Below are 25247 nucleotides of genomic sequence, written 5' to 3' on the forward strand. Positions count from 1 at the left end.
GTAAAAAAAAATACCAATAAGAGTATATTGATTGTTTTTTGCAAAAGTTATCGTGTCTAAAAACTATGGGATAGATTTATGGACTTTTGATTTTTTAAATATTTTTTACTAGTAATGGCGGCAATTAGTGATTTTTAACGGGACTGCGATATTACAGTGGACAAATCTGACACGAAACGACACTTCTTGGAAACCAGTGACACCAATACAGTGATCAGTGCTAAAAAAAAATGCACTGTCATAATGACACTGGCAGGGACACTGGCAGGGAAGGGGTTAACATCAGGGGTGATTATCCACTTTACCACTAGAGCATTTTGCTGTCTTACGTCCAGGCCACTTTTTGCGATTCGGCGCTGTGCGACTTTAACTGACAATTGCGCGGTCCTGCGATGCCATACCCAAACGAAATTTACGCCCTTTTTTCCCACAAACAGAGCTTTCTTTTGGTGGTATTTGATCACCTGTGCGATTTTTACTTTTTGCGCTATAAACAAAAAAAGAGCGTAAATTTTGAAAAAATAACAATATTTTTCACATTTTTTTATATGAAATTCTCCCCCAAAAAATGTAAAAATCTAAATTTTTTTAAATTTTTGGCCAATTTGTTTTCTGCTACCTATGTTTGGTAAAAAAAATCGCAATAAGCGTATTTTGATTGGTTTGCGCAAAAGTTATCGCGTTTACTAACAAAGGGAAAGATTTCTGTCATTTTTGGTGTTTTTTTTTAACGCGTAATGGCGGCGATCTGCGATTTTTTTTGCGGGACTGCGACATTGCGGCGGACAGATCGGACCCTTGACTGACATTTTTGACACTTTTGGGGTTACCAGTGACATTTCTACAGTAATCAGTGCTATATATATGCACTGTTACTGTAAAAATGACACTGGCAGGGAAGGGGTTAATTTTATTGGAGAGGGAGGGGTTAATGTATGCCTGGTGCTTACTGACTTGTGGGGGGGGGAGGTGACTGTGTGACAGAAGGACAGATCGGATGTCCAGCTATGCTGAACACTGCAATCTGTCACTCCCTGTCACTTGGGAGATCCGCCCGCTTGTGTTTACCCAGGCGGGCGGATCTCCACACTAGATCCCCGACGATCGCCGCTGCTCCTCCCCTGGCCCGACTCCCGCTGTGACTGAATACAGCGGGAGCGAGCCTCCTGCAGCGCTCGAGCGCCGCCCACAAGGGGGAGTGTCTGACGACGTAGGTCTACGTCGTCAGACGATAACGAGCCACTTTGCCGCATTAGTACTATGGTACTCAGTGGCAAAGTTGTTAAAGGGTACATGTGTTGCCTGGGAGTGCTTTTTTACTGTATGGGGGGATGGTTGCACTACAGGAAGACAGAGATCCGTGTTCCTGCTTGGCAAAAGCACAAGATCTCTGTCTTCCTTACAAGCAGAACGACGGTCTGCCTCTCTCTGAATGATCGCTGGGTTCCCGGCAGACAGTGGGTCCACTGGACCTGCTGATTGACTCCCGCTGTGCCCAATCACAGTGGGAGAGGATCTCTGGTGGCGAGCGCACGTGCCCCAGACCAGGAAGAAAAAATCACGTACAGGTACGTGACTTTGCTCTTAAGGGCCACCCTGCCGCAGTATATGGATGCGAGGTGGTAATTAAGTGGTTAATGCATTCTGTGCATGAGGATAAAAAGCCTTCTGTGTGCAGCAGCCCCCCAAGCACCCCCTAATACTTACCTGAGCCCCATCTCTGTCCAGCAATGTCCACGAGTGCCTCAGCCGTCCAGGACTCTCCCTCCTGATTGGGCTGAGACAGCAGCAGTGCCATTGTCCCACTGTTGTCAATCAAACTCAGTTAGCCAATCAGGAGAGAGGGGGGGGCGGGGCTGAACAGCAGCTCTGTGTCTGACTGGATACACGGAGCTGCAGCTCGGCTCTGGTGCCCCCATAGCAAGCTGCTTGCTGTGGGGGCACTTGACAGGAGGGAGGGGCCAGGAGCTCCAGCCAGGGATCCGAGAAGAGGAGAATCCGGGCTGCTCTGTGCAAAACCACTGCACAGAGATGGAAAGTATAACATGTTTGTTATTTTAATAGAAAAAATAAATAAAAAAACAACACCTTAAAAAAATGATATGTCCTGTACCACTCAATTATATATGCATTGGCACTTACAATTTTCTACTAGTCCCCCTGCAAAGTCCCATCATTATATTCAAAAGTGGTGCCGCACCCCCAAATACAAATGTTCTAGTATCCCTTTAAATGCATAGCAATTTTCAGAATCAGCATAGATATCATATCAAACCATATAGTATACCATAAACAAAACAAACAATGCATCAGTCCATAAAGTGTCTTTGGTATGGATTCGCTTGCATTTGCTCAATCTATCTTAAAAAAAAACAGACTTGTGTTCACAGATCCAAACAACTCCGTCCTTAACCACTTTAAGACCGGAAAGATTTTCCCTCTTAATGACCAGGCCCTATTTCGCGATTCGGCACCGCGTTACTTTAACTGACAATTGCGCAGTCGTGCGACGCTGCACCTAAATAAAATTGATGTCCTTTTTTCCCACAAACAGAGATTTCTTTTGGTGGTATTTGATCACCTGTGCGATTTTTACTTTTTGCGCTATAAACAAAAAAAAGAGCGACAATTTTGAATAAAAAAAAAAACAATATTTTTCACATTCTGCTATATGATATTCTCAAAAAAAAATGTAAAAATCAAAATGTTTTAACATTTTAGGCCAATTTCTTTTCTGCTACATATTTTTAGTAAAAAAATATTGCAATAAGCGTATTTTGATTGGTTTGCGCAAAAGTTATCGCGTCTACTAACTACGGGAAAGATTTCTGTCATTTTTATTGTTTTTTTTACTAGTAATGGCGGCGATCTGTGATTTTGCGATGGTCAGATGGGACCCCTAACTGACATTTTTGACACTTTTGGGGGTACCAGTGACATTACTACAGTAATCAGGGCTACAAATATGCATTGTTACTGTAATAATGACACTGGCAAGGAAGTGGTTAACCCTATGGGTGATCAATGGGTTAAATGTGAGCCTATGGGAGTGGTTCTAATGGTAGGGGGCGTGGCTTGTGAAATGACCATAGAGGAATGTGATCCTATATAGAAGGATCATAGGCGCTCTGTGATCATTTCAGGGAGAAGGACGGTCAGCTGTGTTTACAACAGCCGACCGTCCTTTTCTCTCACCGGGGAGCGATCACGGGTGTCAGGCTGCAATCGGAGCCGCCTGACCCGTGCATCGGCTTCCCCACTGCCGAGTGGGGGTGGGAGTGCGCCGGTGTCATAGTTGCCAACATTTAAAAAAAATTTCCAGGGACACTTTTGCAGCACAGCTATCAATTACCACACCCACTTCACTGAAGCTCCGCCCACTCTGCATAATTAATCTCGCCTACTTATCAGATTATAGAGTCTACTGAATATAGAGAGAATTACAGGAAATTAAAAAGGGAATTTCAAACTTAAGGCCACAGTAGCAGAGTTGGAATAATTCTCCCATTCAGCTGCACTACTTCTGCGTAACATTTATGGGCAGCCCGATTAACGGACGCTTCCAGGGACAATATAAATTACCTGGGACAGGCTCCTATTTGCAGGGACTGTCCCAGGAAAAAAGGGACAGTTGGCAAGTATGCGGTGTGCGCTCGCTCCCTAGCTTCCTGCGTGTGACCGGCATAAGTCTATGTCAGTTTGCGCAGGTAGTAAAACTACGGAGGGTGGTCGGGAAGTGGTTAAAGTGATTGTAAACCCACTTGTATAACTTGTACCTATAGGTAAGTCTAGAATAAGGCTTACCTATAGGTACTGTAAATATCTCCGAAACATGCACCGTTTAGGAGATATTTACATTTTATGCAGCCAATGACATCATCAGCGCATGCGCTCTGAAGAAACGGTGGCCGTGCCGTTTCTTCAGAGCCCTGTGCCATGACCGGCAGCTCCCGCGCACATGTGCAGGAGTGATGTCACGCAGTTCCGGCCAATAATACAGCCGGATTCCGCAGACCCGGAAAGAAGACGGACGAAGATGGATGCGGCTACCAGCGGGTACAACACAGGTTTTGTTGCAGGTAAGTGTCACATAATGTGCTAGTATGCGATGCATACTAGCACATTATTCATTTACTTTGCAGGGAGAAAAAAAAAGGAAGAGTTTACTTCCCCTCTAACCATGCCTACACACCTTTGCTAGGTAAAATCTATAAAATATCTGATAATATTAATGCAATAATGAATCTCCTTCTCATTTCTTCTACTGATGATCAGAGAATGCAATGTTACATTTTCAGCAAAATCTCATTAAACTCAGTGTATCCGGTTAGGATCTTCAGAAACCTATAAACCTGCCTTCCCTATACCCTCAGATGTCTGACTCTGTAGGAGATCAGCGTTCCCCTGCGCCATCCACATTCACCCCAAGAGTCTGATTAGTCACAGCAGACAAGACCAGACGTCTCCACCGTAATTGCAGCGTGGGAATAGCAGCCCCACCCCAGAAGTCATCATTTACCCCCGCTTGTTTCTTACAGCTTCAACAGGTGAATTCTGACAGTAGGAACCATGACCGTATCTAATTCATCCTAAAATTAAATGTTTAGATGTAACAACTGGTCCCATGGGAAGGAGAGGGACGTGATGAGAAAGGTGATAGTTACAATATCTCACAAAAGTGAGTACACCCCTCACATTTATGTAAATATTTTATTCTATCTTTTCATGTGACAACACTGAAGAAATGACACTTTGCTACAATGTAAAGTAGTGAGTGTACAGCTTGTATAACAGTGTAAATTTGCTGTCCCCTCAAAATAACTCAACACACAGCCATTAATGTCTAAACCGCTGGCAACAAAAGTGAGTACACCCTTAAGTAAAAATGTCCAAATTTGGCCCAATGTGTCAATATTTTGTGTGGCCACCATTAATTTCCAGCACAGCCTTAACCCTCTTGGGCATGGAGTTCACCAGAGCTTCACAGGTTGCCACTGGGGTCCTCTTCCATTCCTCCATGACGACATCACAGAGCTGGTGGGTGTTAGAAACCTTGCGCTCCCCCCTTCCATTTGAGGATGATCCACAGATGTTCAATAGGGTTTAGGTCTGGAGACATGCTTGGCCAGTCCATCACCTTTACCCTCAGCTTCTTTAGCAAGGCAGTGGTTGTCTTGGAGGTGTGTTTGGGGTTGTTATCATTTTGGATTACTGCCCTGCAGCCCAGTCTCTGAAGGGAGGGGATCATGCTCTGCTTCAGTATGTCACAGTACATGTTGGCATTCATGGTTCCCTCAATGAACTGTAGCTCCCCAGTGCTGGCAGCACTCATGCAGCCCCAGACCATGACATTCCCACCACCATGCTTGACCGTAGGCAAGACACACTTGTCTTTGTACTCCTCACCTGGTTGCCATCACACACGCTTGACACCATCTGAACTAAATAAGTTCATCTTGGTCTCATCAGACCACATGACATGGTTCCAGTAATCCATGTCCTTAGTCTGCTTATCTTCAGCAAACTGTTTGCCGGCCTTCTTATGCATCATCTTTAGAAGAGGATTCCTTTTGGGACGACAGCCATGCAGACCAATTTGATGCAGTGTGCGGCGTATGGTCTGAGCACTGACAGGCTGACCCCCCACCCCTTCAACCTCCCACCCCTTCAACCTCTGCAGCAATGCTGGCAGCACTCATCTGTCTATTTCCCAAAGACAACCTCTGGATATGACGCTGAGCACTTGCACTCAACTTCTTTAGTCAACCATGGTGAGGCCTGTTCTGAGTGGAACCTCTCCTGTTAAACCACTGTATGGTCTTGGCCACTGTGCTGCAGCTCATTTTCAGGGTCTTGGCATTCTTCTTATAGCCTAGGCCATCTTTATGTAATGCAGCTATTTTTTTTTTTCAGATCCTAAGAGAGTTCTTTGCCATGAGGTGCCATGTTGAACTTCCAGTGACCAGTATGAGAGAGTGAGAGCGATAACACCAAATTTAACACACCTGCTCCCCATTCAAACCTGAGACCTTGTAACACTAACGAGTCACATGACACCGGGGAGGGAAAATGGCTAATTGGGCCCAATTTGGACATTGTCACTTAGGGGTGTACTCACTTTTGTTGCCAGTGCTTTAGACATTAATGGCTGTGTGTTGAGTTTGTGGAGACAGCAAATTTACACTGTTATACAAGCTGTACACTCACTTACATTGTAGCAAAGTGTCATTTCTTCAGTGCCGGTTCACATTTATGTGATGCGGGAACGCTGCAAATATACAGCATGTTCCCGCATCGCATCCGCACAACAGGCAGTTCACACTGCCATATGCGATACGCTGGGGGTGTCAATTCAAAGTTAAGGACACCCCCAGATCAGATCGCATATCGCAGTGCGATCTGAAAGTTCGCACAGAATCGGACTAGTGTGAACCACCATGCGATCTGATTCTGCTGCGGACCAAAAAAAAGGGTCCTGAGCGTGTTTCAGTGCGATTGCGGTGCGAATTCAGAAATACAAACTGTATGGCTGAAATTGCACCGCACAGAGATCGCATGTAATTTTAGGAGCAGTGCACTCCCAATTACATGCGATCTCTGTGATCGCACAAATGTGAACCGGCACTCACATGAAAAGATAAAATATTTACAAAAATGTGAGGGGTGTACTCACTTTTGTGAGATACTGTATGTGGTCATGGTGTCAGACTCAGTAAACTTGGGTGATGATGGGTTCCGGGTGACTCATCTAGGCAGGTATTAGTCACACGTCTTGGTTTCATGTGAGGACATTCAGAGATGAGGTGACAGTAATGATGTGGCTCTGTGACACATCCCCCCAGCCCCCCCCCCCCCCCCCCAAACAAAGATCTTCAGCTGTATGTTTGGGTCTTGGTAACAATCTGCCCCCTGCATGCAGCTGTACATTTGTAGACCCCATATATGTCTAAGGGCCCCTTCACACTTCTCATCTAGTACTGTACATGCTATAATGCCATGAGACAATCTGCACCATTTATGGATGCACAATGCAGGGATGTGCCGCCAATGAGGGAGAGGCAACTCAAATTATAATAATTATTATACTGTATCTAAAAATATAAACCACACAATATCCTCTACCCAATATTAGTGCACAAGTGCAAAAAATATTATTAATAATGAATTTCTGCCAGTATCAAAAAATGCTTTCACTTCACTCCAATAAATAAAACTGTAATGAAAATACAGCGCAATCTCAACTCATCGGTGTATAACCAACATTGTTTCTACATAAAAAAAATCTTTTAGGGCTCTTTCACACAGGCAGGGACCGTTCAGATCCGCCTGTCCTTTTTTTTGGCGGATCTGAACAGTCCCCCCATGCATCCCTATGGGGCATCGGATGTCAGCGGAGACATCCGATCCGTCAAATCTGGAGGGATGGAAACCCTATTCTCAAACAAACTTCTTCAGTGGGTCTGAAGAAGTTCTGAAGGGGTTCTTCAGTGACCCCACTGAAGAAGTTCATTTGAGAACGCAACGCAGGAGGCAGGAGGCAGGAGGCAGGAGCTGACATTTGGCTATACAGTAAACCCCCCTCCATTGCTGGGGTTACGTTCCGGACCCAGCCGCGAAAAGTGAAATTCCGCAAAATAGAAAAACCCTATTAAAATGCATTGTAGGCATGATTTTTTTACTGTCACTGTACGTGTAGAAGCATTTAAAGGTCTTTAAACACACTTTTAAAACAATAGAAACTCATTTAAACACATAAAAGATACTTAGAGACAGAGCAAGAGCTATGAAAAACACAAAAATCTTTCATTTTTAATGATTTATATAGTAAAATAACATTACAAAAAAAACCGCGAATTACCGGGACCACAAAAACTGAACCGCGATGTAGCGGGGGATTACTGTACCAACAACCATTACCGATTTTTATGGCTGAAAGCCAGTGGATGTATACTAGGAGCACATTACAGCTGGCACGGCTTAGTGCTACATTATGTGAGTGAGCTCTTTTCATTTGTGTGGTAATAAAAGTTTTTACAGAGAGCACTAGATATATTGTTTTTGTTCCCTATGGTGGACCATTATATAAGAAAAACTGGGATCCTCCTGATACATCCAGGGACATCCATCCATTTAGAGTTTGACCATCTCTAATGGGGAACAGCGTTCTTCGACTCTCTGGTTAAACAGGAGTCAAAGCTGGAGGTGAGCTGCTAGGAATCATTGGTGGTGAAGTCTTTTCGAGTTGATTTTCTCACACAGAGGTACAGAGGTGGTAGCAGTGGCGGCTGGTGTTCCATGGGTCGGGGGGGCAGCAGACGGACTTCAACACACACCCCCCCGGACCACACCAGGTTGCGCATCATACACCCCCCCAGACCACAGCAGGACCCCCCCCCGGCTCACTCACCCTGCCTGGACGCGATATCTGGACAAGTGCGGCAGCGGCGGCGGCAACTTTCGCTTCTTCCCTTCTCGGTCTTCAGCGTCTCCTTCCTCCTCCTCCATGCCCAATGGCATAGCTTCAAATTTCGGCCAATTGGGAAACGGGTCTCACGACCCGCTTCTTGATTGGCCAGGAGGAGGGCCCATGTGACAATAGCGAATTTTCATTCTCTATTGTCACACAACTGGGTGGGCTCAGGGCGCAGTGCTCTGCGCCCCAAGTCCACCTTTTTTTTTTAGCCTATTAGAGCCTTTGGCTCTAATCACATGGCTAAAAAAAAAAAAGCCGCATTGAACTCCATGCGTCCAGCACCCCGCATGTAGATTAGGGGGCCGGACGCATGGATAGGTGGGGCAGCGCCCCTGCGCCCCCAATACACCAGCCGCCACTGGGTGGTAGAATTATCCGTTGATCCTTTGGACTGATTCAATTTATTTTTCCTCGCAGAGGTGGCAGGATTCATTTGTTTATTTATGTTTTGGATTGATTGAATATCACTGAAGACTTGTTGTAATAGATACATTGTATGTATATTTCACTTGGAGTTTTTTGTATTTAGTCACTTTGTATCGATCCTTACTCACGATACTAAAAGATCCTTTTATGTAGAAATAATGTTGGTTATACACAGATGAGTTGAGATTGCGCTGTATTTTCATTACAGTTATATAAAGTTAGGCAAATGCCTTAGCAGACATTCGGTGGGGAGTGACATTGAGGTTGGGATGTCCATGCAGGTCACTCCGTCCTTACTGCAGATCAGTAATTTTGCCCTGTACTCATAGGGCAGCATTACTGAGCTGGTTGCTAGGATGCTGGCACCTGGGCCACATAGCATTATTGGTTGTTATGGTGCCCCATATTAACCAATGATGCTATATGGCCCAGCAGCCTGCAACCTAGCCTCTAATGATGCTGCGAGGCCCAGCAGCCTGCATCCTAGCAACCAATGATACCCTGAGGTCCAACAGCCTGCATACTTGTAACCAATTGCGCTGTGAGACTGTTAGGAACGCTCCCTGAGCACACTGATGTGCTGTCTGTCATCCAAAGGGTTAACCTAGTGCAGGCTAATTGCAGCAATTGGCAACAGGCTGCCTTATTTAAACACCCCAGCAGCACTGTGCCTTTGCTGTCTTGTCTTCAGCTTCTCCATGTTCCTGAACCTGCGTCCTGTTGATCCCTGCCTGATTCCTGTTGACCTTTGGCTCGTCCCTAACTTTGTTTGCTTGCTGCCCGTCCTGACCCCGGCTCGTTTGACTATTCTCTTGGATCCTCCTTGTCTGCTCATCTGCCTTCAGACCTTGACCAGTCCTCCCCTGGTGGGGCGACCCTGGGGACCGCGACCTGGTATTCACCCGCAGCCAAATCCATCCTCCCCATCAGAGGCCCTGGTGAAGACCGGTGGATACTTAGATTCCGCACCTCAGGTTAGCCTGTGCTACTCACCTCGGGGGACCCCATCCAAGCTCCGTCCACTGGCTATCGGTAGGCCTTCCTCTACACGACAGACTCCTACTAGTATTATAACAAAGACCAAACAGCCTGTATCCTAGTTACCAATGGTGCTGTGAGGCTTAGCTGCCTGCATCCTAGTAATCATTGATACCCTGAGGTCCAACAGCCTGCATACTTGCAAACAATGCTGCTGTGAGACCAAGCAGTCTGCATTCTAGCAACCGATAATGTTGTGAGACCAAGCAGCCTGCATCCTAGTATTCAATGATGCTGTGAGGCCCAGCAGCCTGCATTCTAGCAATCAATGGTGCTGTGAGACCCAGTAACCTAAATGCTAGCAACCAATGATGTTGTGAGGCCTGGCAGCCTGCATTCTAGCAACCAATGATGCTGTGAGGCCGAGCATCCTGCATCCTAGTAACCAATGATGCTGTGTAGTCCAGCAGCCAGCATCTCAGCAATTACTGACACTGTTCAGCCCATCATCCTGCATCCTAGCATCCATAGATGGATATGGCCCAGCCATCCTAGCATCCTAGCAGTCAATGATGCTGTCAGGCCCAGCAGCCTGCATTCTTGCAATCAGTGACACTATGTAGCCGAGCAGCCTGTATCCTAGTAACCAACGATGCTGTGAGACCCAGCAGCCTGCATCCTAGCAACCAATGATGCTGTGAGACCCACCAGCCCGAATCCTAGCACCCAATAATGCTGTGAGGCCCAGCAGCATGCATCCTAGCAACCAATGGCACTGTGAACCCCAGCAGCCTGCATCCTATCATCCAATGATAGGTGCAGCCCAGCATCCTAGCAACCAATGACACTGTGCAACCGAGCAGCATTTGTCCTAGAAACCAAAGATGCTGTTTGACCCAGCAGCCTGCATCCTAGCCATCAATGGTGCTGTGTTGTCCATTTGGCGACATCCTAGCAACCAATGACTGACAGTCACACAGTATCCTGGGAACCAGAATATTCAAGAACTGGTACAATCGCCGACATGCATTCCTATTACTGTGGCAACCCACCTACAATACACCAAACAAGAAGCAAAACCAGCATCAGCTCAGTAAAACTACCCTGTGTCCCCGACCCTTTTGCAAAATCATGTCTCGTTGATCTGCATGGTGCTGTGGCACCAAGTGCTTCAGTGCGTGTGAAAATGTGCATGCTAGCAGTACAGTGGCTAAGTGGTTAGCACTTCCGCCTGGCAGCACTGGGGTTGCCGGATCAAATCCTAACCATGGCACTGCCTGTCTGGAGTTTGCATGTTCTCCCTGTGCCTGCATTGGTTTCTTCTGGGTACTCCGGTTTCCTCCCACACTCCAAAGACATGCTGGAAGGTTAATTGGCTCCTGTCTAAATTGGTCCTAGTGTACAGTGCATCCAGAAAGTATTCACAGCGCTTCAATTTTTCCACATTTTGTTATGTTACAGCCTTATTCAAAAATTGATTAAATTAAATATTTTCCTCAAAATTCTACAACAATACCCCATAATGAAAACGTGAAAGAAGTTTGTTTGTAATCTTTGCAAATGTTATTAAAAATAAAAAATGAAGAAAATCACATGTACATAAGTATTCACAGCCTTTGCTTAGTACTTTGTTGAAGCACCTTTGGCACCAATTACACCCTCAAGTCTTTTTGAGTATGATGCTACAAGCTTGGCACACCTATTTCTGGGCAGTTTCTCCCATTCTTCTTTGCAGGACCTTGGAAGCTCCATCAGGTTGGATGGGGAGCGTCAGTGCACAGCCATTTTCAGATCTATCCAGAGATGTTCAACCTGGTTCAAGTCTGGGCTCTGGCTGGGGCACTCAAGGACATTCACAGAGTTGTCCCATAGCCACTCCTTTGTTATCTTGGCTGTGTGCTTAGGGTTGTTGTCCTGTTGGAAAATGAACCTTCGCCCCAGTCTGAGGACCAGAGTGCTCTGGAGCAGGTTTTCATCAAGGATGTCTCTGTACATTGCTGCATTCATCTTTCCCTCGATCCTGACTAGTCTCCCAGTTCCTACTGTTGAAAAATATCCCCACAGCATGATGCTGCCACCACCATGCTTCACTGTAGGGATGGTATTGGCCAGGTAATGAGCGGTGCCTGGTTTCCTCCAGACATGGCGCTTTCCATTCAGGCCAAATAGTTCAATATTGTTTCATCAGACCAGTCCTTCAGGTGCATTTCGGCAAACTCCAGGCAGGATTTAGGGAGCAGTGGCTTCCGTCTGGTCACTCTACGATAAAGGCCTGATTGGTGGAGTTCTACAGTGATGGTCGTTCTTCTGGAAGTTTCTCCTCCCTCCACAGAGAAATGCTGTAGCTCTGTCAGAGTGACCAAGGTTTAGGAGTGTGTCTATGGGAATGTTTGACCATTCTTCCAGAAGCGCATTTGTGAGGTCAGGCACTGATGTTGAACGAGAAGGCCTGGCTCGCAGTCTCTGCTCTAATTCATCCCAAAGGTGTTCTATCGGGTTGAGGTCAGGACTCTGTGCAGGCCAGCCAAGTTCCTCCACCCCAAACTCACTCATTCATGTCTTTATGGACCTTGCTTTGTGCACTGGTCCAAATCATTTGGTGGAGGGAGGATTATGGTGTGGAGTTGTTTTTCAGGGGTTGGGCCCCTTAGTTCCAGTGAAAGGAACTCTGAAGGTGTCAGCATACCAAGATATTTTGGACACTTTCATGCTCCCACCTTTGTGGGAACAGTTTGGGGATGACCCCCTTCCTATTCCAACATGACTGCGCACCAGTGCACAAAGCAAGGTCCATAAAGACATGGAGAGTTTGGGGTGGAGGAACTTGACTGACCTGCACAGAGTCCTGACCTCAACCTGATAGAACACCTTTGGGATGAATTAGAGCAGAGACTGTGAGCCAGGCCTTCTTGTCCACATCAGTGCCTGACCTCACAAGTGCACTTCTGGAAGAATGGTCAAACATTCCCATAGACACTCCTAAACCTTGTGGGCAGCCTTCCCAGAAGAGATGAAGCTGTTATAGATGCAAAGGGTGGGCCAACTCAAAATTGAACCCTACGGACTGAAGCTGGATGCACACTATACAACTTTTGTTGTTAGATTTCCTTTAGATTTACCTTCAACTATGCATTGCAAGGGCCTGCCTGATTACATACAAATTGAAAGTGTTTAGATTTGACCTGGTTTTGGTAAATCTAAAGGAAAAAATCTAAAGACCATTGTATAATGTGTATCCAGCTTAATGCCCTGTACACGTTCAGATAATCGGACGACTTATTGTTCGCATTTTGTTGCATGATACTAATATCAAATTCAACAATGCGTACAAACATAGGATTTTTTTTTCGTACGATTCTGGAAGAGCTTCCTGGTTGCTTAGCTACGTATCAGATGGTGCAAAACAAAAACAATGGCAGCCAGGCTTTTTCTGTGCTATTTTACTGTTTCTGATCATGCGCGGTCTTTGTCGATCGATTTTTAGCGGACGCACACTGTACTGATTAAACGATTGTCGTTCGCTAGGCTATCGTATGACAGAAGTTTTCCTGTTTGTCCCTTCGGATTTTGTTGGACAAACTGTCGTGATCGGCTGTCGAAAGCTGTGTACTAACAGTCAGATTATCGTGCGATCAAGTCGAAGGTGAGTTTTATCTTACGATTATCGGAACGTGTATATGGGGCATAAGGCTGGGACGCCATTAAAGTTCATGTGTGTGTAAAGGCAGGCGTCCCAATACTTTTGGTAATATAATGTATGTAAAGTGATGGCGCTATATAAGTACCTGTAATAAATAAATAAATGTTAGCAGTTGCATGGGGTGTCATTAATAATGGCGTCTGCTAAAGAGCAGCAAATTTCTTCCCGCAGTGAGAAAACGCTTCATTTTGCACCTTTCGGCCAATCACAGAGTGCGAACGAAGCGCGGCGCACAGCGCATGCGCATTATTGGGCTGCGTTCACATTGTTGCGGATCAGGAGCACCATACACAAATCGCACACAATCCAATCTGACACACAGGCAGCTGCAATGCTCTTCAGCAGACACAAGGGGGTGCCAGTAATTCACAAACCTGCCATCCCCTCCCCCTCTCCACCCAAACCTGAACAACTACATTGTTCAGTTGTTCCTCTTCTTCCTGCAGACAGATTCTCTTTACAAGCAATCTTCTTCCTGCCATTGAAAATTCCCATTATAATATGAAAGGTGAGAACTCCCAGCCTGGGAATTGTGTTCATATACAGTATTTCATTCTTCTGTAACCATGTATGGAGGCGCCCCCTGTGGTATTCATTAGAACTGCAGGCGGAGAGAACAGAATACAATCAGAGATATCAGATCTCTCCATGGAAATGAATGACAGCTGATCCTCCGAACTCCTCCTGAGTGATACAATGTATCTCTGCCTGTCTACACAGCGCCACCTGCTGGGCGGAATATGGAGCGCTGCGACCGTACTGTGATAGAACTGCAAAGACAGCGCCACCTGGCGAGCAAAGAGGAGAACGCTGCCACCGTGTGAAGAGACAGCGCCACCTTTTGACCGAAATAAACAGCGCTGCCGCCATGCTGTGATGTGACAGCGAGACAGCGCCACCTGGCGACTGCTTCTCACAGTTGGATTGACAGGTGACGTGTCGGGGCGGGGAAAGCTCGAGGAAGGGAAGCTCTGGGCAAGGGGACGGGGTCTCTTTCCATCGCAGACCCACGTGTGAAGGAAGCCCCGCCCATCCTGTGACAGTCTGGAGGCCAAAGAGACATGGAATCCCCGGGAATGGAGGAGGAGGAGGAGGACTGGAGGTCCTGGGAGGAGGAGGAGGGGCACTCAGACACCCCTCTACACCTGACAGCATGTAATAACCTCATCACCCCTCCCCCACACTGCACCCCCTCCCCCATACTGTCCATTATATCCCTGCACCCCTCCCCCATACTGTCCATTTATATCCCTGCACCCCTCCCCCCATACTATCCATTATATCCCTGCACCCCTCCCCCCATACTGTCCATTTATATCCCTGCACCCCTCCCCCATACTGTCCATTATATCCCTGCACCCCTCCCCCCATACTATCCATTATATCCCTGCACCCCTCCCCCCATACTGTCCATTATATCCCTGCACCCCTCCCCCCATACTGTCCATTATATCCCTTCACCCCTCCCCCTACTGTACATTATATCCTTGCACCCCCCCCCCCCCATACTGTCCAATATATCCCTGCCCCCCCCCCCCCCAATGCTGTCCTTTATATCCCTACACCCCTCCCCCTACTGTACATTATATCCCTGCACCCCTCCCCCATACTGTCCTTTATATCCCTGCCCCCCTCCCCCTACTGTCCATTATATCCCTGCACCCCTCCCCCATACTGTACATTATATTCCTGCTAAAGGCTGCACCACCAATGGTGTCTGCACATCTAAAGGGTTCCTAGGGATGGATTCTTTCATGTAATGCTTGGGGAACGAATGGATTAAGGGCTCACTCACATCAGCCAATAGCACAGCCTCTGGTGTGAGCAGCCCTGATGGTGACAAATCAAGCAACTGCTCAGCAGATTGCACAGCTAAATTCTGCAGCAGCCAATGGCTAGCATAAAGCAGCATGCATGTCTAAAGGGATGCTGCAGCAGCATTATATGAAAGAATACATTTCTGGCATCCCTTTAGACATGCATACTGTTTATGCTAGGCAGCTGGTGGAAAAGAAAGGTACGTCTAAAGTTCATCTTTTACACAGGGTGATGGTTATATTGTGTTCTGTTTAGTTTCCAGACAGCGGACAAAATGTGACAGCTCTTCACAAAGGGTCATCGTTCACCTGGACATGGACTGCTTCTACGCACAAGTGGAAATGATCAGAAACCCGGAGCTGAGGGACAAGCCTCTAGGTGAGGATTTATGGCTGATATCTCATCATCTTCTATGTGTTTTGTAGAGGCGCCAATGAGATACGCTTTCCAAATTGGGTCTCCAATGCAGAGTCATGTCAGTGGCAGGGAAGCTGTGGCACCATCTGTATGTGTATATATATATATATATAGCCGGGCCAGTGTCCACATCTAATGATACTTTCCTGCTTGGTGATTATTCCCGGACCTCCTCCAGCATTGCTATAAAATCTCAGTCTATGTGAAAGCCTGTGGTCATACACTGTGTGTGTGTCAGGACCTGGATCACCTGCAGGTGGCACTGTGCTTCCCAGAGTGGAAGGTTGTAGTTCCTGTGTTCACCAGCGGGTGTCCTTGTATGGCCACAATTTATTTAGTCCAGGTTCACATCTATGCGGCTGCACTTGATGCGGTTTGCGTTATTAAACCTGCGTCTTTTCATACAGTTTTCATGCATTTTGCAAAATCACGTCCCAGTGACTTCAATACAAAAATGCCGTCTAGTGACTTCAGTGCAAAATCACATCTATTATCTTCAATGCAAAAACGCCCCCTGGTGACTTCAATGCAAAAACGCTGTTTACTGCGGCAGGTCGGCTCTATTGCGCAAAATCGCATACCTGTACGTCATTGCATGCAATAGCCTCCAGGGGACATGTGCGCGCCGCCAGAGACCCAATCGCGACCTGATTGGACAGAGGAGGAGCCAATCAGCGGGTCTGGCAGACCTGATGTCCGACAGCCACCCGCAATTGTTCCAAAGAGAGGCAGAACAGCGGTCTGCCTATGTAAACGAGTGTGTAAGTCTGCCTATGTATCATTGGGTGACAAGGGAAGGCAGTGATCTTATGTTTCTACTAAGCAGGAACATGGATCTCTGCCTTCCCCCAGTCAGACCATTCCCACACAGTTAGAAAGCACCCCCTAGGCACACATTTAACCCTTTGATCGCCCCTGATGTTAACCCCTTCCCTGCCAGTGTCATTATTACAGTGACAGTGCATATTTTTTTTAGCACTGATCACTGTAGTAATGTCACTGGTCCCCAAAAAAAGTGTCAGGTGTCCGATTTTGTCCACCACAATGTCGCAGTCCTGCTATAATTCGCTGATCACCACCATTACTAGTAAATAAATAAAAATTCTATAAATCTATCCCATAGTTTGTAGACATTATAATTTTTGCGCAAACCAATCAATATACGCTTACTGGGATTTTTTTTTTTCTTTTACCGAAAATATGTAGCAGAATACATATTGGCCTAAGTTATTGAAGAGAATACATATTATTATTATTAGTGCCCATCAGTGCAGCATCATCAGTGAATCTCATCAGTGCAGTGCAGCCTTACCAGTGCCCATCAATGCAACCTCACCAGTGCCAATCAATGCAACCTCACGTGTGCCCATTAGTGCCCATCAATGCAGCCTCCCCTGTGCCCATCAATGCAGCCTGATCAGTGCTCATGAATACAGCCTCCCCTGTGCCCATCAATGCAGCCTCCCCTGTGCCCATCAGTGCAGCCTCACCTTTGCCCATCAGTACAGCCTCACCTTTGCCCATGAATGCAGCCTCACCTGTGCCCATGAATGCAGCCTCACCTGTGCCCATGAATGCAGCCTCACCTGTGCCCATGAATGCAGCCTCACCTGTGTCCAATGAATGCAGCCTCACCAGTGTCCAATGAATGCAGCCTCACCAGTGTCCAATGAATGCAGCCTCACCAGTGTCCAATGAATGCAGCCTCACCAGTGTCCAATGAATGCAGCCTCACCTGTGTCCAATGAATGCAGCCTCACCTGTGTCCAATGAATGCAGCCTCACCTGTGTCCAATGAATGCAGCCTCACCTGTGTCCAATGAATGCAGCCTCACCAGTGTCCAATGAATGCAGCCTCACCTGTGTCCAATGAATGCAGCCTCACCAGTGTCCAATGAATGCAGCCTCACCAGTGTCCAATGAATGCAGCCTCACCTGTGTCCAATGAATGCAGCCTCACCTGTGTCCAATGAATGCAGCCTCACCAGTGTCCAATGAATGCAGCCTCACCTGTGTCCAATGAATGCAGCCTCACCAGTGTCCAATGAATGCAGCCTCACCAGTGTCCAATGAATGCAGCCTCAACAGTGTCCAATGAATGCAGCCTCACCAGTGTCCAATGAATGCAGCCTCACCAGTGCTCATGAATACCGCCTCACCCGTGCCCATCGATGCAGCCTCACCTTTGCAAGGGAAGAGAGAGGAGAGGAAGAAGAAATCCGGCCGGATAATCACAGAGCGGGGATCGCCCCACTGTAACAGCTTTCATCTGAATTGCCGGGCGCTCACCGTCACACACAGTCCCGCCTCTTCAATCGGCTCCTATGATAGACATCACACGTCCCGTTATTGGTCTGGTGTTTTGTCTATCAAAGGAGCCGGGCCAGGAGGCAGGACTGTGTGTGACGGTGAGCGCCCGGCAATTCAGATGAAAGCTGTTACAGTGGGGCGATCCCCGCTCTGTGATTATCCGGCCGGATTTCTTCTTCCTCTCCTCTCTCTTCCCTTGGGCGATCGCTGGGAGAGCGGCTCCGGAGGCACCCCCCACACTCGCCCTCAATCATTTTCCACTCGCAAAATGCGAGCAGGTGAGTGGAAAATTTGAGGGCTGTATATACGATTTAGCATTTCCTCTTCGGGGGTTCGTTTGCACGTGTCACTGGCTCCAGCACATGCCGATCAATGATTCCCCGCCATAAATCATTTATTTATGTCTGGGACGCGCCAATTGTCGGAGCGAGTGACAGGAGAGAGAAACCACACAAAGCTCTCTTCTGACTGCAGCGATGTGCCGGTTTTTGTTTCCCTGCAAAGTAAGGACTAACAAACGGCACACCCCTTAATAAACATTGATAGGCACACATTTAACCCTTTGATTGCCCCCGATGTTAACCCCTTCCCAGCCAGTGTCATTAGTACAGTGTCCCTGTATATTATTGGCACTGATCCCCTGTATTAGTGTCACTGGAGATGTCAATGGCAGTTAACCAGTTCCCACAAAGTGTCAGTCAGGGGTTTATTTACCAAAGCTAGAGAGAGCAAAATTAGTCCCAATTCTGCAGAGAAACCAATCCGCTTCCAGGTTTTTTTTTTGCTAAAGCTATCCAATTCCTCCTGTATTGAATTGTATTGTAACTGTATTGTCTTCCCTCACATTGTAAAGCGCTGCGCAAACTGTTGGCGCTATATAAATCTTGTATAATTAAGCTAAGGTTTAAAGCTGATTGGTTTTTCTGCAGAATTGGGACTAACTTTGCCCTCTCTAGCTTAGTAAATAAACCCCTTAGTGTCCGATTGCTTGCCTTCCTGCTATAAGTCGCTGATCGCCACCATTAGTAGTATTAAAAAAAAAAAAAATCCCCTATATATATATATATATATATATATATATATATATATATATATATATATATATATATATATATATATATATATACCATAGGTTTTAGACGCTATAACTTTCATGCAAACCAATCAATATACGCTTATTGAGTTTTTTTTGGTGTTTTTTTTTACTGACAATGTAGCAGAATACATATTGGGCTAAATTTATGAAGAAATTTGATTTTTCATTTTTTTTTTTTTATTATTGAATATGTTTTATATCATAAAGTAAAAAAAAAATATATATATATATATATATATATATATATATATATATATATATTTTTTTTTTTTTTTTTTGTATGCTCTTCTTTTTTGTTTGTCACGCCAAAAAAAAAAAAAAAATGCAGTGGTGATCAAATACCGTCAAAAGAAAGCTATATTTGTGGGAAAACTATATAAATTTAATTTGCATACAGCATTGCATGACCGCTCAGTTGAAGTAGCTCATTGTCGAATAGCAAAAAATGAACTGGTCATGAAGGGGGTAAAATCTTCCGGAGCTGAAGTGGTTTTTAATGTAGATCTAAAGTCAAATGTTGACTTTGATTCCCTCCTGTTGCTCTCATTTAAAAATAGCAGCTCTGTCTAAAGCAGAGGCTCTGATTGGCTGTTCATGCAGAGACCGCCAACAAAGACTTCTGCCTCACTGTGGCAAAGATGTGGAAGTGAAGACAGTAATTTGCCGAAATCCCGATGACCCCATTCTGAGCTACTGACCTCAAATCATTCTTTGTACTTCAGGGTCCCTATAATAGGTGGTGTTTTCTTCATAGCGGACTTTAAAATGATTTTTGCTGATTTTGTCACACCTAATGTCACCTGTCGCCATGTCTCCTGTAGGCATCCAGCAGAAATACCTTCTTGTCACCTGTAATTATGTAGCCAGAGAGTGTGGCGTCACCAAATGCATGTCCCTAAAAGAAGCCAAAGAGAAATGTCCACAGCTTGTGCTGGTCAGCGGGGAGGATCTGACACACTACAGAGAGATGTCCTACAAGGTCACAGGTACCTCCTTCCCCCCCCCCCTTCCCACTTCCAGGTACTTTCTGCTTTATATATCCTTTACCCCTATGTACCGATGTATGGTGGGGAGACTGATGGGTACACAATGTATGGGAAGACTGATGGGTACACGATGTATGGGGAGACTGATGGGTACACAATGTATGGGGAGACTGATGGGTACACGATGTATGGGGAGACTGATGGGTACACGATGTATGGGGAGACTGATGGGGACACCGATGTATGGTGAGACTGATGGGGACACCGATGTATGGTGAGACTGATGGGGACACCGATGTATGGTGGGGAGACTGATGGGGACACCGATGTATGGTGAGACTGATGGGGACACCGATGTATGGTGAGACTGATGGGGACACCAATGTATGGTGAGACTGATGGGGACACCGATGTATGGTGAGACTGATGGGGACACCGATGTATGGTGAGACTGATGGGGACACCGATGTATGGGGAGACTGATGGGGACACCGATGTATGGGGAGACTGATGGGGACACAGATGTATGGGGAGACTCCCATGATTCTCCAGTATTTAGGTGCCAGCAAAGGATACAGTCGCACCATCCAGCCTTTCCGTCAACAGTCAGTCAAATTCTATTCTATTCTTCTACTGTGGTTTTATTTATAAATGATTTTTCCGGCCAGTGAAAACATGTAAAATATAGGATGTGGCCCTTGAACTAGTTTGGAGACCCCTGTAGTAGAGCCTATAGTCACATATTCATAAGATGACCAATGCTGGTGTAAAATACTGCAAATCTGTCTTGGATACATTTTTTTGGCTTCCTCTGAGGCTAATTCTTCTTTTGTTTCTCTTAGAACTGCTGGAAGAATTCCGTGTGAAGGTGGAGCGGCTGGGATTTGATGAAAACTTTGTAGATATCACAGAGCTGGTGGATAAGAAGTTACAGGAGCAGCAGAATGATGGCGGCCTGGAGGTGTCTGGACATGTGTACAATGATCAGAGTAAGGGGCACGCTATATCGCCGTTTGTTGACTTTGCTTCATGTACAAAGATTACTTCACTGTAATTAAAGAGTAACTCTACTTTTGTTAAGAAAAAACATTCCCCTCTGGGTGATCTATGTACATTGCAAGGATTATAACAAACTTTTGTTGCAGGTTTCTACCTTTTTGTTTTTCTGACGACCCAGCTGCTTGTCTGTATCCAAGTGCAAAATGAATCTAAAGGAGTGATTTTATAATTATCAATCAGCTGTTGCAGTTGCAGGGCTCTAATGTGAAAAGTGACTGAGTCTGCATGCCTTTAGACGTGATCCCCTTCGAGAGTCTCTCACCAAAAATGAAATTTTTGTTGCAGGGGATGCCCAAAATCTGATTTGTATCTTCTGGGAAAATCAGTAAGCCAATCACCGAAGCAGGAATTGACATATCTTGGGGGGAGGTCCATACATCAATTGTATATGCTATATTAACTTTTGATATTTGCTATTTTTGTTCCTCACTAAAGTGGAGTTATCCTTTAACCACTTCAGCTCTGGAAGATTTACCCCCTTCATGACCAGGCCATCTTTTGTGATACATCACTGCGTTACTTTAACTGACAATTGCGACACTGCACCCAAATAAAATTGATGTCTTTTTTTCCCCCACAAACAGAGCTTTCTTTTGGTGGTATTTGATCACCTGTGCGATTTTCATTTTTTTGCACTATAAACAAGAGTGACAATTTTGAAAAAAAAAAAAAAAAAAAACTTTTTTTTTATTTTCTTCTATCAAGCACATTTAATAAGAAAATCAAATTTTCATCAATTTAGGCCAATTTGTATTCATATTTTTGGTAAAAAAAATCCCAGGAAGTGTATATTGATGGGTTTGTGCAAAAGTTATATCATCTGCAAACTATGGAATATATATATATATATATATATATATATTTTTTTTTTTACTAGTGATGGCGGCGATCAGCGACTTATAGCGACTGCGATATTGCGGCAGCGGACATTCGGACACTAACTGACACTTTTTTGGGGACCATTGACACTAATACAGTGATCAGTGCTAAAAATTTGCACTGTCACTGTACTAATGACACTGACTGAGAAGAGGAATAACGTTGGGGCAATCAAAGGGTTAACTGTGTGCCTAGCCAGTGTTTCTGTACTGTGTGGGAGGTGCTTATACTAAAGGAAGGCATTGCATCTCTTGCTTTGCAGAGACACAGGATCCATGCCTTCCCTACTGATAGAACGACAATCTACCTTGCCATTCTGCCTGTGTACCGAATGATCAGTGGGTGCCGGCTGACATAGAGTCCGCGGGACCTGCTGATTGGCTCCCGCTGTGCACAATCTCAGAGGAAGCGAGCTGCCAGAGGCATGCATTCGCACCTGCGACCTCAAAGTGCAGGATCGCGTTTATGTAAAGAGGTTTTACAATCCCTTTAACCAATTCATCTTTTTCGGCGGACTAGAGAGAGCCTTTAATCACAGGCAGTAGCAGCCACCAGCTTGTGTGTGTTTTGTTCAGGCGGCTCCATAGCTGCCGATCACACAGCCGGTGGCGCGGTGTCCCCCCCCTCCCACCGGTGGCCCCCCTCCTCCCATGGTTCCCGGGCTGTCCCGTGCTTACTGGTGCCCAGGAACATAACCGCCGGCGGGGGGAGAGAGACTGCAGTGAGGCAGAGGCAAATCCATGCCTCAATCTCACATGCAAACAATTAAACCAGAAGTGATGTCACTTCAGTTTCAAATGCACCCTTTCCTGGCCAGTACAGCCAGGGGACACCTGATATGTGCTTGGTTAGATGGTGTTAAGGGCAGGGGAGACATTGGGGTCTATTAGACCTCTAATGGCTCCATAAAGAGTACCTGTCACCTGCCCAATGCTATCACAAAGGGCAGGCCGAATGCGGCCCCCCCATTTCATGTGGCCCTTGCACCTCTCCTGCAGCTACGGCACCCCCCTTGTCTCTGCCCCAACCTTGTCTCAGTAGTTGGCAGCAAAGAGGACAGAACTCCTTTGCCAGATCCTGCACTCCTCTGTGCAGCTGCAGAATGGCTTGTTATTTACCCCCCCTTTCTCAGCAGTCTACAGCAGGGAGGAGGGCAGAACTCCTCCTACAGATCCTGCACTTCTCTGTGCAGCCGCAACACCACCTTGCCTCTGCCTCCCCTGGTCTCCGCATTCAGCAAACTCTGGAAGCTGACTCCAGCCCTCCTCTGGTTCTCCTCCAGACCTTCCACTTTCTTCTTCCCAGATCCACCGCATCACCTTCCTGGCAGCAGTACAAGGTAAGGGAGTGCATTGAGATGTAAGGAAGGGTGGGTAGCTCTTGACTTCTGATGGTGGGGGGGGGGCTCTTGACATCTCATGTAAGGTTGTAAGGGGGCGTGTGTTGCTCTGGACATCAAATCCTACAGATATAACCGGCCCTTTGAGGGAAACCATAATGCTGATGCGGCCCGCGATGAAATTGAGATTGACACCCCTGACACAGGGGTTTATTAACTATCAAGTAAAAATAAGTATAAAAATAAAATAAAAACGTTTTAAAAAAATCAAATAATAAAATGTATTTTAAAAAAAAAAAAATTGCCAGGGTGTGCACGCGCATGTAAACTGAAATATCGCCGTGAACATCCCAGTGAGAACAATCTCCAGCACAAGAGCTACTAGTTAAAGTACAACTAAAGGCAAAACTTTTTTTTTTTTTTTTTTTTTTTTAGCTTTGTATAAAATAGAGAGGGATTAGAACCCCTGTCAGCTTGTATTACTGTCTGTGTACCCGTTAAGGAGTGTCTGTTTGTCTTGTTTACCATTGAAAGTGCAAGCAAAAGAAAATCCCAAATTTTGGGTTGTCCCCAGAAAAGTAATAGAGAGGAAATCTTCCAATAGGGACACTAGTTCTGGTGACCTGGGGGAGCCCAGAGAATTTCCTTAATTTGTAGGGATTTCCTCTCACTTCCTGTTTGGCTATGAGACAGGAAGTGAAGGGAAATCTCCGCAATGGGACACCGACGGCGAAAAAAAATTTGACAGGAGTTATAACTAGGGATAGACTGATATGGTTTTTTCAGGGCCGATACCGATATTTTGGTCACAACGTATCGGTATCGGCTGATATGGACCGCGGGAGTGATTTTCCGGCAAGCTCCCGGCAAACATAATTGAAGGTCCCCCCGAACCTTCAGAGCGCATGTGCCGCTCGCGCGAGCGGCTGCATGCACTGCAAATATCTCCTAAACCGTGCCGGTTTAGGAGATATTATTTGTACCTACAGGTAAGCCTTATTATAGGCTTACCTGTAGGTAAAAGTGTCAAAAAGCGGGATACTACCGCTTTAATGGCTGGCTTGCTGGCACCCTGTGGTGGCTGGCTGACTGGTACAGGGCCTGTGGGTGGCTGGCTGTCTGGCACCCTGTCTGTGGGTGGCTCTGAAGCCGAAGTGGTTAACCACATCCTGCCTGGCCTATAGCAAAATGACGGGCAGGCAGGGGTTCCAATATGCTGACTAGATGTCATATGATGTCCAGGAGAACATGCTGCTTGTGCATGCCTCTGGGGGCGCGCATCACTGCGATCAGTAGTGCCGTGTGTCGCTCTGACACAACGCATCTCCGATCATGGTAAAGAGCCTATGACATAGGCTCTTTACCATGTGATCAATGTGTCCAATCACAGCTGATCACAGCTTTACTAGGAAGTGCTGGTTATCAGCATTACTCTATTCGCGCTGACAGGATGGGAGTAGAGGAGAGCCAATCAGCAGCTCTTCTGACAGGGTGGGATCTGCACTGATAATCGGTGCAGTGATAAGTGCAACTCGATCAGCGGTGCCCACATTTGATGCCCACCAGTGCCCAACTGTGAAGCCAATCAGTGCCCATCAGTGATGCCTATCGGTGCCTACTCATCAATGCTGCCTATCAGTGCCATCCATCAGTTCCACCTGCCTCCTCATCGGTGCCACCCATCAGTGCCACCTGCCTCCTCACTAGTACCACCTCTTCAGTGCCCGTCAGTGCAGCCTCATCAGTGCCTGTCAGTGAAGGAGAAA

The 25247-nt window shown here is 46.2% G+C and overlaps 1 protein-coding gene across 2 annotated transcripts in view; it reads left to right on the forward strand.

Annotated features, from left to right (window-relative positions):
• Window positions 1-14601: 14601 nt before the first annotated feature.
• The window catches only part of POLI (DNA polymerase iota), a 42960-nt gene continuing 32314 nt past the window's right edge, over window positions 14602-25247 (forward strand). For both annotated transcript variants that reach the window (XM_082273989.1, XM_082273990.1), the window contains exons 1-4: window positions 14602-14732; window positions 15651-15773; window positions 20040-20204; window positions 21047-21193. In XM_082273989.1, coding sequence (XP_082130115.1) covers window positions 14639-14732; window positions 15651-15773; window positions 20040-20204; window positions 21047-21193 — 529 coding nt within the window. In that variant the 5' untranslated portion in view covers window positions 14602-14638. The remainder of the gene's footprint in view (window positions 14733-15650; window positions 15774-20039; window positions 20205-21046; window positions 21194-25247) is intronic.

This window comes from Pelophylax lessonae, assembly GCF_965119305.1.
Source record: "Pelophylax lessonae genome assembly, chromosome: 1".
NCBI classification, from domain to species: Eukaryota; Metazoa; Chordata; class Amphibia; order Anura; family Ranidae; genus Pelophylax; species Pelophylax lessonae.